Raw genomic sequence first — 21,428 nt, 5'->3', positions numbered from 1 at the left:
CAATAGAAAGCATCTGCAGATAACACCAGGAGTCCATACCAATGCTATCTGTACCTGTACTTCTTAACTGACCTTTTGAAAGCTATAATAATCTATAACAAAGTGAATTTTAGGCTCGCTCTTAGTAGCGCTTAAAACTATGGTCTAAAGAATCTTCCCAAATAATTTCAGTTTGCCCAAGTTGGTTCTTTTTTCAGTTGTTTGTATGTAGATTTCTCAATGGCTGTAAAACCTCGTTTATTTAAGCTGCACCTTGTATTGGCCTTGTTACAGTTTTGTATGGGATTTTGGTTAGATCTTTCATGTTAGATGTCTGCCCACAGGGCTTCAGCTTAATCACATGCTCTACCTTACTTACGTCAGTGGTAGTATTGATAGTGTCTTTTATTTTAAAAAAAGATGTTTAATAGTCTTCACTTTATAAATTCAGAATTGTGTTAGTAACACATAATTTAAGTAAGGTGTATAATTTAGGAAGGGCAGAACCAAGATTGTTGTCAAATCTTATCAGTCATTTATGAAGCTCTTCAAAATTACATACTTAGTGTCAGGAAAAAAGATGGAACTTGTAATTCATTGACTAGAATTGGTTTACCTGGTGTTCAAACCTTAGTCTTAAGTTAAGTGAATGAGCTGACTTTTAAACATTTGTCCAGTAACGATCTTCTGCTTTCTCTTCCTTCTGCCCCATCACACTCACTGAAAACTTTGTTCTTGGAAATTATAAACAGCATTATAATGAATGAAAACTGGTTTATGATTTAAAAGCATTACTTTGTTGCAAGACAGCTTTATGTATTCACGACTCAAGAGTTGTTGGCTTTTTTAGGCACTCAGAATTGATTTAATTGCATTAAGTTTACTTTAGAAATAGCATGAAATGCAATTTTTGAAGAGAAATGGTAGGAGAAGATAATTGGGCAAAGATTACTTCATTTTCCTTGTCTCATATGTTAATCTTCATTTACTCAGGAAAGTGCATTCTCTTATTACATTTCTGCTGATAATTCAGTTCTTCATCTTCAGAGAAATGTTAGCTAATTTATGTATAAATTAAAAACTGTGCCATGATAGAATTGTTTCCTCAGTTCTGAGGTATTTGTCTAATCTGAAACAATGTTAAGCATAGTGCATCTGAAAGAATGTTAAGCATAGTGCTAAAATAATTTATATTAATAAAGTTTTTTTCACATTTTTCCAAACTTGATGTTTTGGTATGCAATTGACAGTTGTCAAACTACATTTCTTAAACTGTTTTGACATATTTTGTTCTAAATGTAATTTTTAGGTACACTTCAAACTGTCTTGCTCTGGTTACATGCATGAATGATGAGCATAAATTATCTTTCCTGAAGAAGATATTCAATCCTGAGGAGCTGATACATTTCAGACTGAAGTAAGTACTTTTAAGATCTTGAGCACTATTTGTTTTCCATGATGGCTTTCAGCTGAGTTAATAAACATGGGTTTCACAGGTTGCTAGAAGAATCTCAGCTGCAGAATGTGGAACGAGCCTTAGTTTTGGCTAATCCAGACTCCACATTTTGGGAAAAGGAGAAGGAACTGCGCTATACACAAGGACATGTTGTGTCGGGTGACCTCTCTGCACATGTAGTAGCTGTCTGTGGCATTGTGCTGCCTAGACTACAGCATGTTGCTGAAGAGCAGGTATGTAATCCACAGTTAAGTCAGTACATTTTTGTTTTAGGAGTTTCTAAGTACAGTGAACTGACTTTATTTCCTGATTAGACGGTGCTGAGATATCGTGGGTTATGTGCATATCTTTATCTCTCTCAATGTGTGCTGTAAGCTAGTGTTGCATAATGCAGGCACCACAAAGAAGCTCTGCAGTGGAGCGAAGCAGTGAAGAAGCTATAGTGCTGTTCATTTTACCTTCAAGTAGGAGTTCGTACAAGCATACTACAAGAGAATATTCAGCCTTACATAGTAACTCCAGTCTCAGGGTGACAATCCAGAGCTGACTGAAGCCAGGATCTGGGACAGTTGCTTTTACCTGCATGACATAGGGTCTTCTGTGCTATACAATCTTATATGAAGCCTTTCACCAAACATATGTTCAGTTCTTCTCTGAGAAAACAAGGCTGCTGTTTAAAGTTCCAGAAAGCAGAGGAAGGAGAAAGGAAGTGAGCAAGAATTTACTGTCGCCACTTGAGAAAGTGTTATGCAGACTATAGTGCCTTACACTTTTGGGAAGCCCATCGAAGGTATAAACGTTTTTAGACAAACAGTATTTAACCTTTTTTCTTCTAAACTGCTCTTTAACTTAAGCTGTTCACATCCCTCTTTGTGGCTACAGCCAGTATTCCTGACTATTTTTCTCCTTTAGGTACCAGTTTTAGCTCTTAGATGAGGTTTTTTTTGTTTAATTTTATAACAGTGGTTTACAACAGAACAAAGAAATTAATGAAGACTACCAGTGTTCCAACCAGTTCAGAGCTGTTTGAGTAGCTGAAGCAAGGAAAGAGGACTTGCCTTCCAAATTCTTCTTCCCCCACCCTGTTTTTCTCCTTGCTTCTGTTTTTGAATTCACTGTTTTCTAGCCTTCTGGGATTTTTTATAGGCTTGAGAGAGTAGTTTGGAATTCACTGTAGCAGGGTAAACTGTAGAGCTGTTTAAGAAGACTCTTAATCCCATGGCAGCATCACAGCTGCTGCAGCTGTGCTGAAGCCAGGCTATGCTGAAGGAATACTGTTTATCTCTGAGGGAGGAGAGAGAGCTTCCCTGAAAGGAATGCTTTTCTTTTTTTAATAGCCACAGGTATTCCACTGATCACAGTGATTCCACTGGTGTACAGTGTAGTTCCAGTTACAATAGGGAGGTGCAGTGACAGCTTAGGAGGTCCGATGAAGACATAGGAGCAAACTGTGAGGGGGGGAAGCAGGTTCTCTTGTTTCCAGAGTACATCAAGCTATACCTGAAAAAAGGTCAGAGTTAAATACAAGATACTTGTTTCAATGCTTTGATTTCTTTTCTCTGAGCCCTTTGGCACAAAGCACTAATTTTTGTGCCATATATAGTTATGTAAGAGACCACAAGAGTCAGAATATTTGGAAACTATCTGTAGCATTGATATATTACCATTCAATAAACTCAATTTATTTAATTTTGAATAGAAATGCTATTGAGTATCACTGAGTTTAATGATCTTATACTTTGGCCTCTGGAGAAAGAAGTAAATACTCACATTCATTAATTTAATATTCTTATGTGCATCATTTGAATGCAACTGCTCTTTGATTTGTCCTGTGACAATCCTGTGATTGAATGTGATCCATTCTGATGATTTAATTTTGCTCATATTGCAAGTTTTATTTGCTTGACATGAGTTCTGACTGAATAATTACTGTTATTAGCTGAAGTTACTATGCCTGCACTGGCAACTTACTGTGAATTTCCCTTGGGATCAAGTTGTATGTATTTTTTTCAAGAAGTGTTTCGCCCATAATAGGTTTTGGATTAAATCTGTTTTAGTATCTGTCAATAAACACAACTTTAGACTCCTTTATTTTATTTGATATGCAGATCTGCAAACCAAAATTTTTCTTGTTGTTAGTCTTACTTTCCTAATTGTTCTGTGCTGTACAACTGTAAGCAAAGTAATTTCAGTATGACTCAAATTTTATGTCTGAACAGGAAAATAACACCACCAGTTTTGTTTTGGTTGAATCTGCCTTCACAAATCTTCAAAACCTTGCTATTGCTGTAGCATATCAGACTCCTGTTTTATTAGAAGGACCAATAGGATGTGGCAAAACGTCTTTAATTGAATATTTAGCGGCTGTTACAGGAAGAGCAAAACCTCCTCATATTTTGAAAGTTCAGCTTGGAGATCAAACTGATAGCAAGGTAACGGATGAATTTTGATGTTTTATGTTTGGATCGTGAGACATAACTTTTACTTAAAGCATGGACTTAATTTTCTAACCATACGTTTTCTATCAAGGACCCTACAGTGCCCAACTCTTTGGTACAGGTCTTAATATTAATGAGAATGAATAAACAAGAAAAATAACTTATTATCCAGTAGGTTTTAAGTTCTTTGCATAATTGTGCTGAACCTGTAGCATTCAAATTATGTTTCATCAGGGTTTTTCTAGAAGAGCTCTACTGATTCTTTTTTTTTTAATTTAAAAAAATTAATTTATATTGGGAAAAGCAGGATTCTGATGCCAAAGGTTGCACTGAACACTTATTTCAGTTTAAGTCAGCTAATGTCAGTTCAATCTGATGCCTTGTTTTGTGATAAAAGTGAAATAAAGTAAGATACTGGGATGTTGAGGTGACTTGCAGTTACATAATAATGATGAAACTCTGTCTGTAGATGCTTTAATGTAATTCTTGTTTTGCATATAGAATTTTGGAGCTTGAGTTACATTGTTTGGCACAACTTATTTTTAATTATGAGGGTGGTTAGTATCTATCAGAAGGCTTTTATTAGCATGCATAAGCACCTTTTTTGCTTGCATGGAACACCTGGTTCCACCATCTCACAACTCTCTCTTCTCATATACAAGACTAAGGACATCATATTTAAGAAAAAGTGGTGAAGTTCACGGTATAAAACATGAATCACAAACTCAATTTTTAAAGCAATGCTTAAATATTGAAGTTACAATTTGAGAGAAAAGCAAAGCTTTGACTGGATTTTACCTTTTAATAACTTGCTTTATAGTTCTGTTCACTGTCTTAGTCACAGACTTTCCAAAAACGTAAAGTTTGGTGTGACTCTAGACAGTTTCCTGTGTTACTTTAGATTGCTTGTAAATTAGGGTGGCACAACGCATAAATTCACTTCCAGTTACCTGGTTTGTTTTAGTTATTAAGTTTCAGTTAAATTGTCACTGGAAGCAGGAAACTTCTCTTCTTGATTAAAAAAAAAGTGCAATACAGGCCAGGCAGATTACCAGACAGATTGTTCAGTAAGGTGGAGGCTAAATGTCACTTCTGTGCCAGCTTTGGTTGTATTTGCCTTCCTTTCCTGTGGGGAGGTGATGCCCAGGTCTCTGATGTGCTGATTGTTTCTGTCACAGACTCTGCTGGGGATGTACCGGTGCACAGATGTACCAGGGGAGTTTGTGTGGCAGCCTGGCACCTTGACACAAGCTGTTACCAAAGGTCACTGGATACTTCTGGAGGATATCGATTATGCTCCTCTGGATGTGGTATGTAGCTTTATGTTAGCTTTAAGGTACTAGTCTTAATGCCCATGGCAGTTCTGGGAGTCTAATCACCAGGGTTGTGTAGCAGCACGTGAAAATATTGCTGCTTAAGAAGGGGTTAGAAAGAATTCACCTGTCTTTATTCATGTGTTTGCACACCTCATTAGTTTTTGTCTTTGTTACAGAGTGGTCTACATGACCCTGACATTGATGCCAGATTTCACTCTGAAAACTGGAATTGACACTGATAATATGTCTGATAATGTGTCTGTTTAATAATGTTTTGGTGTTTCAAACCAAATGTGGCCCTAAACACCACAGAATATTGTCAATATATGAGGCTGGTTATAGATAATGAGGCTGTTAATAAGATAGATTTTTTTTTTTGGTCTGTTTTGTTGTGTGGGGCTTTTCTTTCCCTTCTGCATTTTTTTTCGTAAAAAATGTGCTTTTGTACTAAGCATTATAAGTTTTAACAGATTTCCTGTTTTTTTTTGGCTCAAGAACAACTAGTTAGCCAGTCATCCTTGCCTCTTGAAGTAATGGCTTCTGAAAACAAGCAATTTGCAGGAGTAATGTGATAGAGATGCTTTGCTGCACAGGCCTGCTGGACATTCTGCTGGTTGTTTCCTTTCATATCTGTTCCATAAAGCATCCTTTGTGTGACTGAATAACCTGTCAGTTTGTTTATTAGGTTCTAGGCTTGCAAATGAATACTGCTTGTATGTACAGACAGTTCACTGCTAGGGGTCGTGCACTTACTTGCTTCTGTGGACTCGACTCATTGCACTCACTATGAGCATACCCTGAGTAGTATCCTGTATTCATCAAATCCCTTTCTTCAGGTCCTCCCTGCAGGCATCCTGTCTGCTTTCTCCATATCAAAGGATCTCTGTGTGCCTCCCTCTGTGCTGAGGTGTGGTCATTCCTCCCTTCTTTCCACCACCATTACTGTCCTTCCCCAGGGAAGGGTAGATTCTTTAAATAGATACCATACTCTCCTGGGGTAGCAGTGTGTATGCAGAAAAAGGTTGATGTTTGGGAATGACTCCGTTGAGACACGGGTCATCATTGTTCAGGCAGACAAAGTAAAGCTTCTGATCTGAATGTGTCTATTAAGTCATTTGACAAATTAAATAGTTTTGATTTGGACTTGGCAGTGTAAAGGCTGTCATTTCCATTCTCTTATCATTAAATTTGAATACAGGAGGATAAAAGGTAAGTAAACATTGCATCTTTGACTTCCACTGCTGATTTAAATTGCTGGGAACTCTGCAAATCCTGTTAAGTATCGCTTTAAGTGTATCTCTGGGAGTAGCAGTTGCTGGCAACGTAGTGGTGCTCAGTGGCATTGCTCCAGCATCTCAAGTGTGAAATAAGTGTGGATAGTTGTGCTGTCTGTTAGTGTCACAAAAAAAAAAAGTTTTATAATTTTTCTTTTTCTTTCCAGATCTCTGTGCTGATTCCACTTTTGGAGAAAAAAGAGTTACTGATTCCTGGTCGTGGTGACTGTTTAAAAGTAGCACCAGGATTCCAATTTTTTGCAACCAGAAGGTAGGTTTGTAAACTTAAATGAGGTTTTTAAGGCCAAGGTACTTTTTGCATAAGGTACTTGTGTAGGAGTATTTTAGCAATTTCCAATTAACAAGCAATGTAAGTCATAGAAACTGTGACTTTTTTTATTTTTTCTTCACTTGAAAGCAGCTTTGTGGTGAATTCCAATCTTTGTACAGAAAAATCACTTCAACAAGGCTGAAGGAATGAACCCTGCTGGGAGGAACCCTACAAAACCAACCCATCACCAGGACAAAATACCACTCTTAGGAATTACTGTGTGAAAAAGGTTTATTATTGATAGTTACAAAAGTCTTGCACCAATATAGGTGTTTGTAATGTTTTTTAACCGGAAAAAAGATATAGTATACTCTTCCTGATTGTTTCACTGTAGTATTGGCTCATGCCTCGGATGTCAAAATGACTTTTTGTAAAGGAAGATATAATATTAGATCAAGGTTAAGGTTAGGAGGTCTATATGGGGAATGGCAGTTACATGGTTTTCAAATATTTTATAGTTTATTTCAAAGCCTGCTTTTGTCTTTCTTCTATAAATTTGTTCTTCTAATCTATTTCTTCTGGAATCGAGTCTTTTGTATTCAACTCCTTTGGTTGCCTCATTTCCTAAAAATTTTTATTTCCGTATGCATGGTTGTCACGGTATAACCTCAGTCAGCAAGTAAACACCACACAGGCACTGGTTCACTCTGGCCACCAGCATGGGACAGAGTTGGAAGAGTAAAAGTAGGAAAAATCATGGGTTGAAACAGAGTTTAGCTAAAGCAAAGCTCTTCACACAAAGAAAGAGACAAACCCTATCACTTTGAGCATCCCCACCCTTCCATCTTCTTCCCACAGCTTTATGTGCTGGGCATGACTCCATCTGATCTGGAATATCCTTGTGGTCAGTTGTGATGAGCTCTCCTGGCCATGTCCCTTCCCAACTCCCTGTATACCCTCACCCTCCTCTGCTGGGGTGGTGCTGGTGCTTTTCTGAGAAGCAGGAAAGGCCTTGCCTCTTTGCCAGCTCCAGGGGTAACTAAGACATCTCTGTATTATCAGCACTGTTTTGGTCACAAGTGCAAAACACAGCCCCACACCAGCTACTCTGAAGAAATTTAAATTTATCCTAGCACATCAGTGAACAGTTTGTATAGCAGCAAATCAGAATTTTTATTAGGCTCATTAGAGTAGATTCTATAAATCTGTTGCAGTTTACAGTTGGGAAATGGTATTTAACAATTGAAACCAAACACAATATAAAAAAGAAGAAAAAAGCTACCAAGACTCCACCAGAAAACAAAAGCCAAATCATAGCCCCAAACCTAATGCTTTGCATATGCAAGGCTACTTCTACAGTGGGTAAAAACACATGGCTGAATAGTTATTTCTATAGTAAAAGAACAAAGGGAATGAAATGTATGATGGAAAGAGGTGATTCTGGAGGACAAGGAAGAATAATTGTGAAACACTGTGGAGGGGACAGGGCTGAAGATGCTTTTCCTGCATCTCTGCAATAAGATCACAGATCCTCTAAGGTATTTCACAGGCCACTTCTGTTAGGCTTCTCCCTTTAAAAAGGATTCTCTATGTTGCTTCTGATAGACAACTGACAGTAAGTTAAGTTTTCTGAAAGTATCTCTATGGATATTTTGCCATGTAGGAAGAAAAACACTGTGATAGCGAGTAATTTGGAAAGCATGGATAGGCAAGGTGGGGTATGTGACAGTACAGTGACAAACAGTGTCGTTTTTGCCTGTTGCATTATGCTGTAGCAGCTCTATGTAACATGTTCTTTGGTGCACAGAAATGCACTGAAAATGCTGAATTCTTCAGCCACACTCAACATGCTGTGTTTCTTCATTGTTTTGATTTAGGATATTCAGCTGTGGTGGAGGTTGGTACAGGCAGCAAAGCAGCCATGCTGCTCTCCTGGACAAATACTGGACCAAGATACATCTGGATAACATGAGCAAAGGAGAGCTCAAGGAGGTATGGGGGTGTACTGCTCCATTGTGGCATGTGAATAATAGTTTCAGCTTAGGGTAATAAATATTTTTCAGCAGTTAATTGAATCCTTATTTTATCTTCAAGTTCTACGGTAGACCCTTACAATTTCAGCTTTGTGCTGCCAATTTTGAAATAAACAAAGAGTTTGTCAGGAAAATTCAAAGTGAATTGAACAGAGATTCCTGGAACTTGCCCTGACGGACACAATTGTGCTTTGTGTGGGTCTAAGAATCAAGTTGCTTTGCTGCTTATTAACCCACAGAGACATGAAATCAGAGAGAAATAGAAAAAAAAAAAAAAGAGCTTACTTTTACTCTGACTTCTAAGCTTTGAGTTGAAAAATAGTTGGTCAGTTGTCAGTTAAAAATAACTACTTCTATTAACATCTTTCTTCTGTTAGGTTCTCTGGGAGGTGTTTGTTTCGTGTAGTTCTTCAGTAGATTAAGGCAGCCCAGGGCTCATGTGAAAATAGAATTCTTTGGAGATTCTCCTTGTGATACAGAGCTCAAAACATGATCTGATTCTAAAGACCCGTTTCTGAGAGAAAAGGTAGTGAATAGTATCTAGCAGAAGAGTTGACAAGAAAGTTCTAAATTTTCTAGAATAGAGAAGATTAGTTTTTTTGGTAGAATTCATTCACTCCTTTGGACTTGTTCAGCAGCCAGCACAATTACTGGTGACCTTAAATGTCTGTGTGGTTTTTATCGTTTCTTGTCATTTGTCAGCTAATTGTTAGGAGTGGGGCAAGAACAACTATCAAAATCTTATGAAAAAACAAAACTTGAGTGTTAGCTGTGGTGCTTAGGACTAGGTTCTTTTTATTCCTTTTGCTGCAATTTTGTAGCTTAAGTCACAAAAGTGTATAAATTAAGCACTAAGATTCCACAGTAGTTGCAGAAGAGACTAGGTTAGAGAACACCCACCTGCTTGCCTTGAAAACAGTCTTATGTTCTTGTTAATCATAAAAGTCAGTCAGGTAGGGTAGAACCAGTTTTCCTGGCCTGTGTCATTGAAAAGTAATTTTGGGAAGCAGTATTTTGGTTGGCAAGCTTCAGTGGAGAGAACTGAGCTGAAAGGAAATTACAAAAGAAAAATTATCCCTTTAACGGACCTTTGTCAGCCCAGTGAATAGACAGTTTGAATGCTCAAATGAATTTAGTCATAAATAAAAAGAACAGGAGGTAAGGACTTCTGTAATCAGTTGTTAAGTTGGTCATGGTTTGGGTTCAGATAGGATTGAATGTAATCTTTGTTCTTCCCATTGGTATTTGTGCAAATGTATTAAATGAATTGGAGTAGAGTTAGTTGACTTGGCAAAGTTAATTTTTGGCATCAAAATCAGTATCACAGTAGTCAATATGTCTATTTTCTTCAGACAAGAAATTGCAAGAGAGCAGTTTTATATAGCTTTCTAACTAACATATCAAAGCATCTCCTGGTAAAAACTGGGGTGCTGTTTGTTTCTTTCCAATGCAGATGGGTTTTTTGTTTCATTGTTTTGTTTAATTTCCTTTTTGTTTCTGGTTTCAGGTTCTGCAAAAGAGATACCCAAGCCTTGCTCTTGTGACAGATCACTTGCTGGACATTTTCATTGACCTTGCAGGAGACAAGTATCAGGCACCAGAAAACAGTGCTGCTGGCTCCAGTCATGTGCCAGAAGCAGCATCAGAATCAAGATCAGAACATAAGAAACCAAATCTGGAAGGACGAGAGCTATCTCTAAGGTTGTCTTTTCTTATATATTTATTGGAAGTCAGCTAGGTAGAGAGATAGAAGGGTTTATTTTCTTAATTTTTCTAAATTTTTTAGAAATAATGGTGAAAGCTTGAATAATCGTGAATTTTGTAAAAACTGGAAAATATTTTTTGTTTTAAAATAACAATATATCATTTAAAGAAACACATTCTGGATTATTTCAATTTCTCTTTTGCTATACTTAATTTTTGGGCGGCATGGAGGAACATGTGGGTTTTGTCATATTCAGTGCTTAGTTGGCATCAGGCCATATGAATTTATTCTTAATTATTGTTAACACAAGGTATCGGTACTAGTTAAGAAATGGAAGGTGCTGTATAATGCTGTATAGTGTTCTCCCAGCTAGAAGATAATTTTCAGTAACTGAGTATGTTATCTAGATTATTTCATGCTGAGCACTCTCAGCATTATAACTGGAGGTGACCAAAAATAACTGTGTCTGTAATGTACTGTTAATTTCAGAAATTCTGTGATGAAATGTAGTTTGATGCTGAATTATTTCTTCCTCTCCTACAAAATGTCGGTTCTATTTGTCTGTAACCTGTAGTGCTTTCTGAATTAGTTACTAAATGCTAGGTGTGGGTAGTACCTGATATTTTTGTGGAGCATAAAAATACCAGTTTTTTCAAGAACAAGGTTTGCATTTCTTGCCTTTGGGAAGATCTTGCTGTTGGTAAGGAATATGTATCTTGAAAAAATGAGGGATTTATACCTTTCTGGATTATTTAATACCTTTGAGGTTTACAGTTACCTTATGATTTGATAGAGTACGTATTATCTGTTTATAAGCAATGTTGGGCTTTGTGCTCAGCTGCTCCTTCGAATTATTGTCCTCTTGGCGTCTTCCCATGTACAACTTGCACAACAGCTTCACATGCAAGTGCCAGAAGATGATGCTGTGACCTAAGCTGAACATGAAAGAAGGTGCTATGTATTTTGGCATGCGTGTATCAAATCTTTTTGGTTTTTCTTTTTAGAGACCTACTGAATTGGTGCAGCAGAATTGCTTACAACTTTGACAGTAATTCTTCAACCACAGCAGTGAATATTTTTCAGGAGGTGCGGTAAGATTTGATCCAGAAATTGATCCAGTTGATCCCAAATTATTCTAGTGTTGTCTCGCAAAATGCTCTCTTTGGGAATGTGAGATGGGAATTTCTTTGGTTTTGTTTGAAGCAATTGGACTGTAGTTGGAATGTTTGTGCTCTCTCTGATCAGAAACTTTTGTTGCTCCAAGGAAGGTTGCTGGCAGTAAGGTGCTGAAAGAATTTGCTCCTGTCATACAAAGAGCATGGTGCAAAATAATTTTAACTGATACAATTTGGGATTGCGTATGGCTGAGACCTTTCTTTTTCTTGTAATATGGGGCTGCTTTTCTACGTACCAATTTATCAGTTTACAGTATAGGTTGGGAATTTTTTGGGTGTGCATCCATCAGAGGCAGTTTTGAGATGTACGATCTTATAATTACTTTTTTTAATTACTGGACATTGAAAAGTTTTTATTTTTGGTATAAACCCATTACATTACAGAGTTTAGAAGTTCTTATTGCATCCTTTTGAACTCTATTGTTTGACTCAATCAGAGGACAGTGAAAGAGTTCCATTTACAGTGGCTGGGTTGGATTTGGGCTCATTTAGATTAAGATGGTGCTTGACAGATAAAGTCATACAAAACTAGTTTTCAAGAAGTTGGTTTTCTCCTTGACAGGCATTGGACTGTTTCACAGCCATGTTGTCCAACCAAGGCAGCAGACAGAAAATGGCAAAAGTTATTGGAAGTTACCTAAACATTTCAAAAAAAAAGGTATGTTGAGCTACAATTAACATGATCTTCACTGGCAGATTCTATAGCTTGCAATTTTTCTATGATTAATTGAAATATGTTCTGCTATTTTTTATTTAAAATTATGCCCACCTCTCTGTCTCAGTTTTTTTGCTTTCTGTTCCATCCCAGGATCTGTTTTTCTCCTATTTTATATTCACCTGCATTTTTTTTTCTCTGAAAGTTCCAGGGAACCTGTTTTAGAGCAAATGGCCTCATGATACAAAAAAAGGATTTCACAGCTGGAACAGCAGCTGCCTAAGCACATGACACCACTAGGTGCACAGGGTAGCAAAGGACGTATTTTTTCTTAGGTGGTGTACAGTGAATGTTAATCACTTAAACGGAGAGATCAGAGAAAAACATAATCTTTACTGCCGTTTGTTCTGTACTCACTGATTACAAAATCAGCTGCCTCTGTGGAGCTCCATAAGTGACAGAATAAATCATTTCTTCGTCAACTATTTCTGACTGTAGAAGTCTGCAAAGCAAATTCCCTCTATTGTTACTTTAAGTTGACAGATGGATCCCTGAAACTTCTGCGGGTTTTTGTTTTTGTCCTTCTTTGCATTATTTCATTACAGGAATGTATTGTTCTCTGAGTAGCAAAATATCTTTGTTTACACAAAAGGTTTTTTTAAGGGAGATTGTTTGCTTATTGTTGAAATAACTGTTCAAGTTTGTGTAATTGAACTACCATGGAAGTAGATGAAGTAGAAATACAGTGGCAGAGACTATTAACGACTTACTAAGTTGAAAGTTGTTTGTACAGATAAAAACACTTCTGAGATACTTCACTATTTTAGCTGATGATTATGTAAAACCTGCAAAATACAGAATTTTACCATTAAAAATTAACTTGCTGCAAAGCAATTCTGGTAGCATGGCATGGGTGTTCTTACTGTGGTGTAATCAACATTTGTACTGGAAATGCTGATGCTTTTTTCATAGGTGGAGTTCTTCTGTGAGCTCTATAAACCAGAAATTTCAATACGGGAACAAGAAGTCTCCATTGGAAGAGTGAATCTTGTGAAGAAGCAGAATCATGCTCTCACTGTACAAAGGTAGAATATCTTGTAGTTTCCATGTGAGTTGAAATGTTTTGTGGTGGAATAGAATAGACAGCAGGTCACAGGGTTAAGGAGAGTGTGAATTGGATATTCTCTCTCTAATGAAAGCAATGTGAGAGCTCTTCCCTTGCAATCTAAGTTTTGCCTTGTGTATTTTTAAGAGTGTCTGCATCATACACTTCTGGCAGTCAAAGCATGGAGATTTTCAGCTTCTTTGAACTAGAGTGTCTTCAAAGCAGTGGGAATCCACAGCTGTTATAAAAAGATTTCAATGGATCTACCTTTGTAGAGGGAGATTTTTATAGTATGTGTCACTGACTTCATTGACCAGGAAGTTATTTGGAAACCCTGAATTTTTAGGCTGTATCTTGAGAAAAACAAATATCTTATTACAAGCATATCTTCAAAATATTTATTTTCAGACTATATTAAAAATAAAATCCCAAATCAAACCATTTCACTAAAAAAATAATAAAGGTAGAATTGAAATGAGCTCCTTGATAAATCTTAAGTTAGGAGTAACTTGCTTTGTTTTTCCAGGGCAAAACATACCTTTGCTGCCACACGGCCATCTGCAGTACTGATTGAGGAGCTTGCAGTGTGTGTTGTCAAAGGAGAGCCTGTGCTTTTGGTTGGTGAAACAGGAACTGGAAAAACCTCAACGGTTCAGTACCTAGCTCATATTACAGGTAAATAATGTGTGAAAAATGTAACTTACATGAAGATAATTTGAAAAACGACAGATGAGCAAACCTACAAGTTGATGGTGCTTTTTATCTCTGTTTCAAGGACACCGTTTGAGGGTTGTCAACATGAACCAACAAAGTGACACGGCAGATCTCCTAGGGGGGTGAGTCACTGACCACTGTTTTGTCTGTTCTGCAGAACAAGTGGGCAGTATCTGTTTCATAGTAGGATAAATGTCTTAATAAATACGTTTGCATGCAGAAACCTTCTTGTCCTTGCTGGAGAGCAGAGCAGTTTCACTGAACTGTTTGCAGAGCTGTGTGTGATTAAGTCATTCAGAAACACAGCCCATTGTCTTTAAAAGTGGCCAAGCTGTTCAATATCAATCTGACCTAATATTCACTGGACACACTGGTAGTATTATAAATATTTTGCTTTTCAGCGTGTTCCTGTTTTTACAAAATCACCTCATGAGGTGCATTTAAATATGTGCAATTTTATTTAGTTTGTTGGTTGAGTAAAAAACTTCAGAAACAAGGATTCGTCCATGCAGCTTGTTGTTGTTTCAAGTAACTGGTTTTGGACTTTTCTTTTTTAAGTTCACAGATGACTGTTTCCCATAAGTAATTACTCTTTTGCATCTCTTCAGTTACAAGCCTGTGGATAACAAGCTGATCTGGCTCCCTCTGCGAGAGTCTTTTGAAGAACTCTTCTCTCAGACATTCTCTAGGAAGAAAAATCAAACATTCTTGGGACACATTCAGACTTGCTACAGGCAGAGACGTTGGCATGATCTGCTAAAACTAATGCAACATATTCATAAGTCTGCTATTAATAAAGAAGTAAAAGAAAATGCATCTGGTAAGGCTTCAGATGGATCAAACACACATGAGTACTAAACCACTGCAGAGGATAGATAAATACTGGTGACTTTTGTTCTTTTAATTTGGGCTTGTTTGAGGTTTAGGGGTTTTTTCCTTCCACTATATTACATATTTTTTTTCTGGTTTTGAGAAATGCAATGTCAATGTTGCAACAAAGCATTCAGAATGCTGTTAAAACAGTGTTTGGGTTTTGTTTTGGTTTGTTGGTTTTTTTCCCTTTTCCTTTTTTTTCCTTTTCATCTCTGCTGTTAGCTATGTCTGAGATTGTCTGCCCTGTGGTACCCTTGACATCTGGTCTTCACTGAGCACTTGTTAGCTGTGCTGGTGAGCGGTCCTGGTTGGTTGTGTGTCAGTCTTCTATGTGAATGCATTCATACTTTCAGCCCTGGAACCTGCTTATGTCTCACAAACATGACCTGTTTTAAAAACAAAGCAAAACAACAATAACAAAACCAAACCCAAAGTAATAACTTTTAGGGTAGGTAGAAATTATTTTTAAGAGCTTGCTTTTGCCATGGTTCCTCTGTCAGTGATGCTGACTTTCCCTAGTACTTTATTTTGTTCCACTGTGGTTTTGTCTCCAAATAAGTTTTTCTTGTTTCATACCTCGCAGCCCATTTTGGGGCTGAGGCAGTGTTGATACTTTGCCTTGCATGGAGTTGTTTCTGGTTCTAGACCAGCAGAACAAGTGAAGTTGTAGCTTTCATTCAGTTTGGGCTAAATAAAATTAATTATGAACTTTATCCTCATTTTTCTTTTAACTGGTTCTTCTGAATATACAGACACTAAAATAACTGTTCTTTAAAAAGAGAGTTTAAAGACCACTTATTGCAAGAATTGACAATCCTAAAATAAAGACAAGCTGAAATCTGTAACTTGCAAAGTTTCTTAAAGAATTTTGATGCTGTATGTAGCTCAGATAGTGATTTTAACAAATAACTGAAAGCAGTGCCATAGTAAATGTTGTTGTAACTGATAAGCAGTAGTGTGTTAATTATTGATACTGAAGTGTTCACTGTTAATCTGTTCTGTCATAAGGGTTATAGATTTGGATTTGGTTTTTTTTGACATGCCTCTTTCTGTCTCTGGAAATTAGAGAGTGGTAACAGTCATGCTGGAACAAAGTACAGTATAAGTATTAGTTCCTCATCTGGGAATGAATAGCAAATTATCTGAGTGCTATTGACATATGGGTACAGTTAAATTTAAAAAACGGAAATCCACACATGCACAAAACAACAAGATTAAATTATTTTTTTTTATTTGTGGTGTGTCATCTACAGGACTTGAATGTTTTTGTTGCTTGAGATTACTTTTGCATCTCTCTGCTTGAAATAACTTAGTTAAAATACTGTTGTCAAACATTTTTTTGTGCCATTGTTCTGATGGTACAAACTTAAATTTGTTTTATTTGCAGGCTTACCACTGAAGGAAAAGTGGGAAGCATTTGGTCTTAAACTGACTCATGCTCATCAACAGATGAAAATGACAGAAAATGCTCTTCTCTTTGCATTTGTTGAGGTATTTGGATATTTGCATTTTGATGCTAGGAGGAATAACTAGAAGTATTTAAAAGACTTTGCAATCAGTATTATAAAGAGTTTCCTGGCAAGAACCTTGGTGTGAATTTTGATTAATAGGGTACACATTCCTTAGGAGCATAATACTGCTTGTGTCTATGGATTTCTTCAGATTAACTTTATTTTCATGTGGTGTTAGTGACGCATATGCACTACAGTGGTTGATTGCACAAATAAGGGGATCTTAAATCTGTTGCATTTGAGCCAATCTAAGTGGTGACTGGTAAATTGGTATGATAACTGTCTGACTTCTGTGACAAAATGATTGCTGTTATTGAGAGAGAGCAGTAAAACTGCTAATGCTGTAAAAGGTCTGGAATTGCCATTTGTCTAATCAAGCCGTGGATTGCACACAGAGTATTTCCAGTATCTGAATGCTTCAGTTGACACTTCATTGCTGGCAACATGATTAACAAATTGATCTTACTTTTAGGGTACTCTGGCACAGGCAGTAAAAAAAGGAGAATGGATTTTATTGGATGAAATTAATTTGGCTGCAGCAGAGACTTTGGAGTGCCTGAGTGGTTTATTGGAAGGATCATCTGGGTCACTGGTGTTACTAGACAGAGGAGACACAGGTACTATTTCTATGCTTGCTTATCTTGTATCTTGGTATCCAGGAGAGTTTCCTATCCTATGTAGCTCAAAATAAGTTGAGATCATTTACCATTAAAATAAATGTATGCATGAGAGAGGAAGGTGCTCTTTGTAGACTTGGTACTTCTTTGAAAGGGTCCAGAACACTGATGTGTTCTCAACAGCACTGTAGGGGCTGCTGTGTACAAAGTTAACTCCTTTTACAGATGTAAAGATAAAAAATGTGCAGTCTCTGAATGCTGCTCTCAAGAGTTTCAGAGAGAGGCAGATGTGGTGTGAGCATCCCAGGCTGGATTTGCACTGGCTGTTGTTCTGAAAGAGACAATAGGAGTTCCAAGTTTAGGGCTCACATAATTTTTGAAATGTTTTGTAATGTTACAACATCTTGCTACGCACAAAAAAGTCGGAGTTTCACTTGTCTGTGGCTGTTGTGAAGATGCAGGTACTTCTGATAAAATCACATGGGGTTATTCTCTGAAAATTTTTAATGATAGCATTTTTAGGGAAGTCTAATAGTGCAGCTATAGAAAGTTGCCTTAGACAAAATACACCGTATTTAACATATAAATATCCTGTGTTTATGATGAACTTTGTCTTATATTTCTGTTTTGCTTTAGAGCCTCTTGTCCGTCATCCTGATTTTCGCTTGTTTGCATGCATGAATCCAGCTACAGATGTTGGAAAGAGAAATCTTCCTCTAGGAATAAGAAACAGGTAGGAAATAATGATTCTGGGACAAAATAGTCACTGTCTTTTTCAAAGTTTAATTAGTTTCAGGAGTTGACCAGTGAAGAATGCTTTATCTTAAGCCTGAGAATGCAGGTCTGAACTCAAATTTACTACCTGTGAGAGATGTATGGTGAAGGTTTTTCATGAAATAGAATCAGCAAAATACTCTGGTGAAGTAGCTGGGCCATGAGCAAATGGTCTAGCAGTGTAGGGTATTGTCAGTGGGAGCAGGAGATGCTTATTCTTCACAGTTAAGCTGTCAGCACCTGGGAATGCTACTGCAGCAGTTGATGTTCCTGATGGGAGTAATAAAGACAAATAAGTGCTTGGTGTCTGTTTAGCAGCCTTTCTCATAACTCAGAGGGTAAGTTGACGATCCTTGCACAAAGCTGCATATCCAGTCTTGTTCACTCAAAAGGAAGGTGGTTTGCATGGTGGCGCAGATGTGTGATACTCAAAATAATTTGATGTGTGGTCTCAAAGCATATAAGCTGTGGTCAGGCAATTGGAATTGTGGCAAATCCATTCTTCAATACCATCTACCTATTCCTTTATGCACAGATCTTCTGCTTGATGCAGTTTTCCCTCATGAGTGCCAAAAGTTGCATGTATAGTCCCTTCCCAGATTCATAAACACTGGGCAAGACTGTAGAGATGCACCAGCTATGTGTAACTAGCCATTTGTAGTTATTAGTGGCAAAACAAGGTTTTATTGCTATTAGGTCTCTTGCAGGATAGTGAAAGGAAAGAAAGTGAGTGTAATACAGAAGAAAAGAGACTTCAGCATCAGCATAACTTGCTAAGTTTAAATGAATTTATATTTGTGAAAGATGCCGGCTACTATTCATCAAAAATAGCTACTGCTATTGCTGTGTCAGTACTTCATTGTTCAGTTACATTCAGATACATTTGAGTATTGTAAATTGTTTAAAATTGCACTTTAAGTCACATTGTCCACTTTCAGTCTAAGACGTTTAATTCAGATAAATTGCTTGAAATTAGTTAGTGATACCTTATTTTTCAACTACTCTGCTTCTTGAGTCTGCCTGTAGGTTTGAAAATCTATGGGTCTGTAGCTTTAACAGTCAGTATTCTGTTGCTTAAAAATTTAAAATGTTATGTGGCATATAACATGATTTTTCAGTATGGTCAGGTGTCTTAAGTGTTACAGATTGATTTTATTCTTTCAGGTTTACTGAACTTTATGTAGAAGAATTGAGAAATGAAGGAGACTTGCATATTCTTGTAATGGATTATGTGAGAAGCTTGAATGTGAGCAAAAATACAGTGCAAGGAATTGTGAAGTAAGTTGACTGTAATCTCTAAATTCTTGGTGAAATAAGTCACAAAAAGAAAGTATGTGACTGTAGTCTGTGATGAGGCTGCTTTGGGAAACAGTATAATGCAGCAGTTGGCATAGCTTTAGAAAACAGAAGAGTGTAGACATCCATCTTCTTGATTCTGCCGGTTTCTGTATTTGTGGGAAGGAGATTTTTATTTTTTTTATATTCAGTATTGTTTTCTTGGTGGCACCAGTTAAATAGCATTGTTGTTTCAGTCCTCTTTCACATCTGAGAGGCTAAAATGGTTTGTTTCTGTAGATAATTCTGAAGAAACTCTTGTGTGTTTGTCTAGGGTTACCTTTTTCCCCCTTAGTGTAAGGTGAACTATCTCATGTTTAGAATACTTGGAGTTTATAGGCAATCTGTATATTGAGCTCTGTCAAAAATATGGTTCTAAAAATATTCTGTTGCTTTGCTTCACTGTACAGATGGCAGAGCTTGGCACAGCTTTTGTAACCTGGAACTTTTAGGAAAAGTAATAGTTGGGGTTAAACTGAAGTGTTCATACTTGGCGTTTAATTCCTTGGAGCGATGGTCTGATCAGTAACAGCTCTATGTGACTTTATTTTTGCAGCTTTTATTTATCTGTGAGAAAGGAAGCAGAAACAAAGTTGGTGGATGGAACTGGCCACCGACCTCACTACAGTCTCCGTACCCTATGCAGGGCATTGAGATTTGCAGCATCTAATCCGTGTGGCAGCATAGCACGCTCCCTGTATGAGGTGATTACCTGTGCTGGCATTTGTTTCAGTGTGTATTCACTACAAAGGTTGTTTGGGTAAAAGATAATCTTCTCTAAGTTCAGTATTGAACAGAAATGGTTCTTTAATCTGTATGTTATTTTCCTTATTTTTCATGTTTATCACTGAAAATAATTCTTCTTAGGGCTTCTGTTTGAGTTTCCTGACACAGCTTGACAGAGGTTCTCACCCAGTGGTTCAAAAGCTAATTTGCCAGCATATAGTCTCTGGCAACATCAAAAGCCTTCTCAAGCAGGTAGGCAACTAAGATTATGAAGAGCTGTCTAGTATTTAAAGTAAAATATATTTTGAGTTGTCTTCCCTCTTTTTTTCCTCTACATTTCCTTCTTGCAGTTCTGTTTTCATTTTACAAAGAACTAGAAAAAATAAATATCATTCTTATGTAGTTTTTTACTTCGCTTGAATATTGATACGTTTATTTGTTAATTTGAAAAAATATGGAAGCCTGAATAACCAAAGCACTGTGGAGTTTGGGCAGCTTAATGCAGTGGCTCCAACTGTAAAGCTTTCACAGACTTTGGAGGAGCTTTCTCAGGCTTTATATTTTTAGACTCTGAATGCAGAACATATGGATACAAAGAAGCATCTGTGCTTTGTCTCTTATGGGAAAGGAAGAATGTCACTAGTGCTGGGAACCCAGCATGAGTTTGCATGGGGGATGGGGAAGCCAGTTAAGGAGATGAGTATTTGTTTCAAAATAAACCCTTTCATACTGGAAAATGTGTATAAATATATAAAAAAGATTAATGCAATGTTCCTGCTTGTAAATGCCCTTAAAAATTCAGTGCTAGGACTCTTGAGACATTTTTATCTTCATGCCACTGGCAAAGATTCCTGCTTCATAAATAATGTCTGAAATAATCTGGTCAGGTTTTTCCTGTAATTTGCATTCTGTGACAAGGGGACAGTGCTTACTGCAGGAGTTCTCAGGGATTAAATTAAAATTACTTTAGAGAATATATAGCAGCGGTATAACAGTAGTTGTTTTCATTAGAAAATTGAAACCCATTTGTATAATCTGTTATTTCCGTCATGTCTCCTTAGCAAATACCAAAACCTCAAGGAGGGAGTTTTATACTTATAGAAGGATACTGGATTTCAGCTGGGGACAAAGAACCTAGAGTAGATGAGAGTTATGTGCTCACCCCTTCAGTTAAGCTTAATCTGAAAGACATTGTCAGGGTTGTGTCTGCAGGGTAAGTGTTTCAACTTTTCAATTAAAAAAAATAAGTTAAATATGTTTGTTTAGGCCTTGAGTTGTTGGTGCCCCTTTAATCTTTTATTGTTTGGATGAATAATGTCTATTTTCCTTCTACTTTACAGTTACCTTTTCATTATAGAGTGTGTTGAACTTTATACATGTGTTTCTTGTTTTCTTAAACCATCTTACTGCCATACCTAATTTTATTTAAATTCTGACCTAGAAACTTGCAGTTAGACTAACCTGCTTTTTT

At 37.0% G+C, this 21,428-nt stretch overlaps 1 protein-coding gene across 3 annotated transcripts in view; it reads left to right on the top strand.

Moving 5' to 3' along the window:
- Window positions 1-21,428, top strand: part of MDN1 (midasin AAA ATPase 1) — a 92,529-nt gene that overhangs the window by 7,858 nt on the left and 63,243 nt on the right. For all 3 annotated transcript variants that reach the window (XM_058834535.1, XM_058834533.1, XM_058834534.1), the window contains exons 4-23: window positions 1,289-1,396; window positions 1,476-1,668; window positions 3,655-3,867; window positions 5,052-5,183; window positions 6,631-6,734; window positions 8,612-8,726; window positions 10,275-10,468; window positions 11,477-11,558; window positions 12,210-12,305; window positions 13,275-13,387; window positions 13,934-14,082; window positions 14,183-14,243; window positions 14,730-14,941; window positions 16,382-16,485; window positions 16,978-17,122; window positions 17,759-17,855; window positions 19,061-19,174; window positions 19,788-19,935; window positions 20,099-20,209; window positions 21,019-21,170. In XM_058834535.1, coding sequence (XP_058690518.1) covers window positions 1,289-1,396; window positions 1,476-1,668; window positions 3,655-3,867; window positions 5,052-5,183; window positions 6,631-6,734; window positions 8,612-8,726; window positions 10,275-10,468; window positions 11,477-11,558; window positions 12,210-12,305; window positions 13,275-13,387; window positions 13,934-14,082; window positions 14,183-14,243; window positions 14,730-14,941; window positions 16,382-16,485; window positions 16,978-17,122; window positions 17,759-17,855; window positions 19,061-19,174; window positions 19,788-19,935; window positions 20,099-20,209; window positions 21,019-21,170 — 2,643 coding nt within the window. The remainder of the gene's footprint in view (window positions 1-1,288; window positions 1,397-1,475; window positions 1,669-3,654; window positions 3,868-5,051; window positions 5,184-6,630; window positions 6,735-8,611; window positions 8,727-10,274; window positions 10,469-11,476; window positions 11,559-12,209; window positions 12,306-13,274; window positions 13,388-13,933; window positions 14,083-14,182; window positions 14,244-14,729; window positions 14,942-16,381; window positions 16,486-16,977; window positions 17,123-17,758; window positions 17,856-19,060; window positions 19,175-19,787; window positions 19,936-20,098; window positions 20,210-21,018; window positions 21,171-21,428) is intronic.

This window comes from Poecile atricapillus, chromosome 3, assembly GCF_030490865.1.
Source record: "Poecile atricapillus isolate bPoeAtr1 chromosome 3, bPoeAtr1.hap1, whole genome shotgun sequence".
In the NCBI taxonomy this organism is placed as follows: Eukaryota; Metazoa; Chordata; class Aves; order Passeriformes; family Paridae; genus Poecile; species Poecile atricapillus.
Note: the sequence above shows the minus strand (reverse complement) of the source record. Positions and strands in the feature narration are given on the sequence as shown.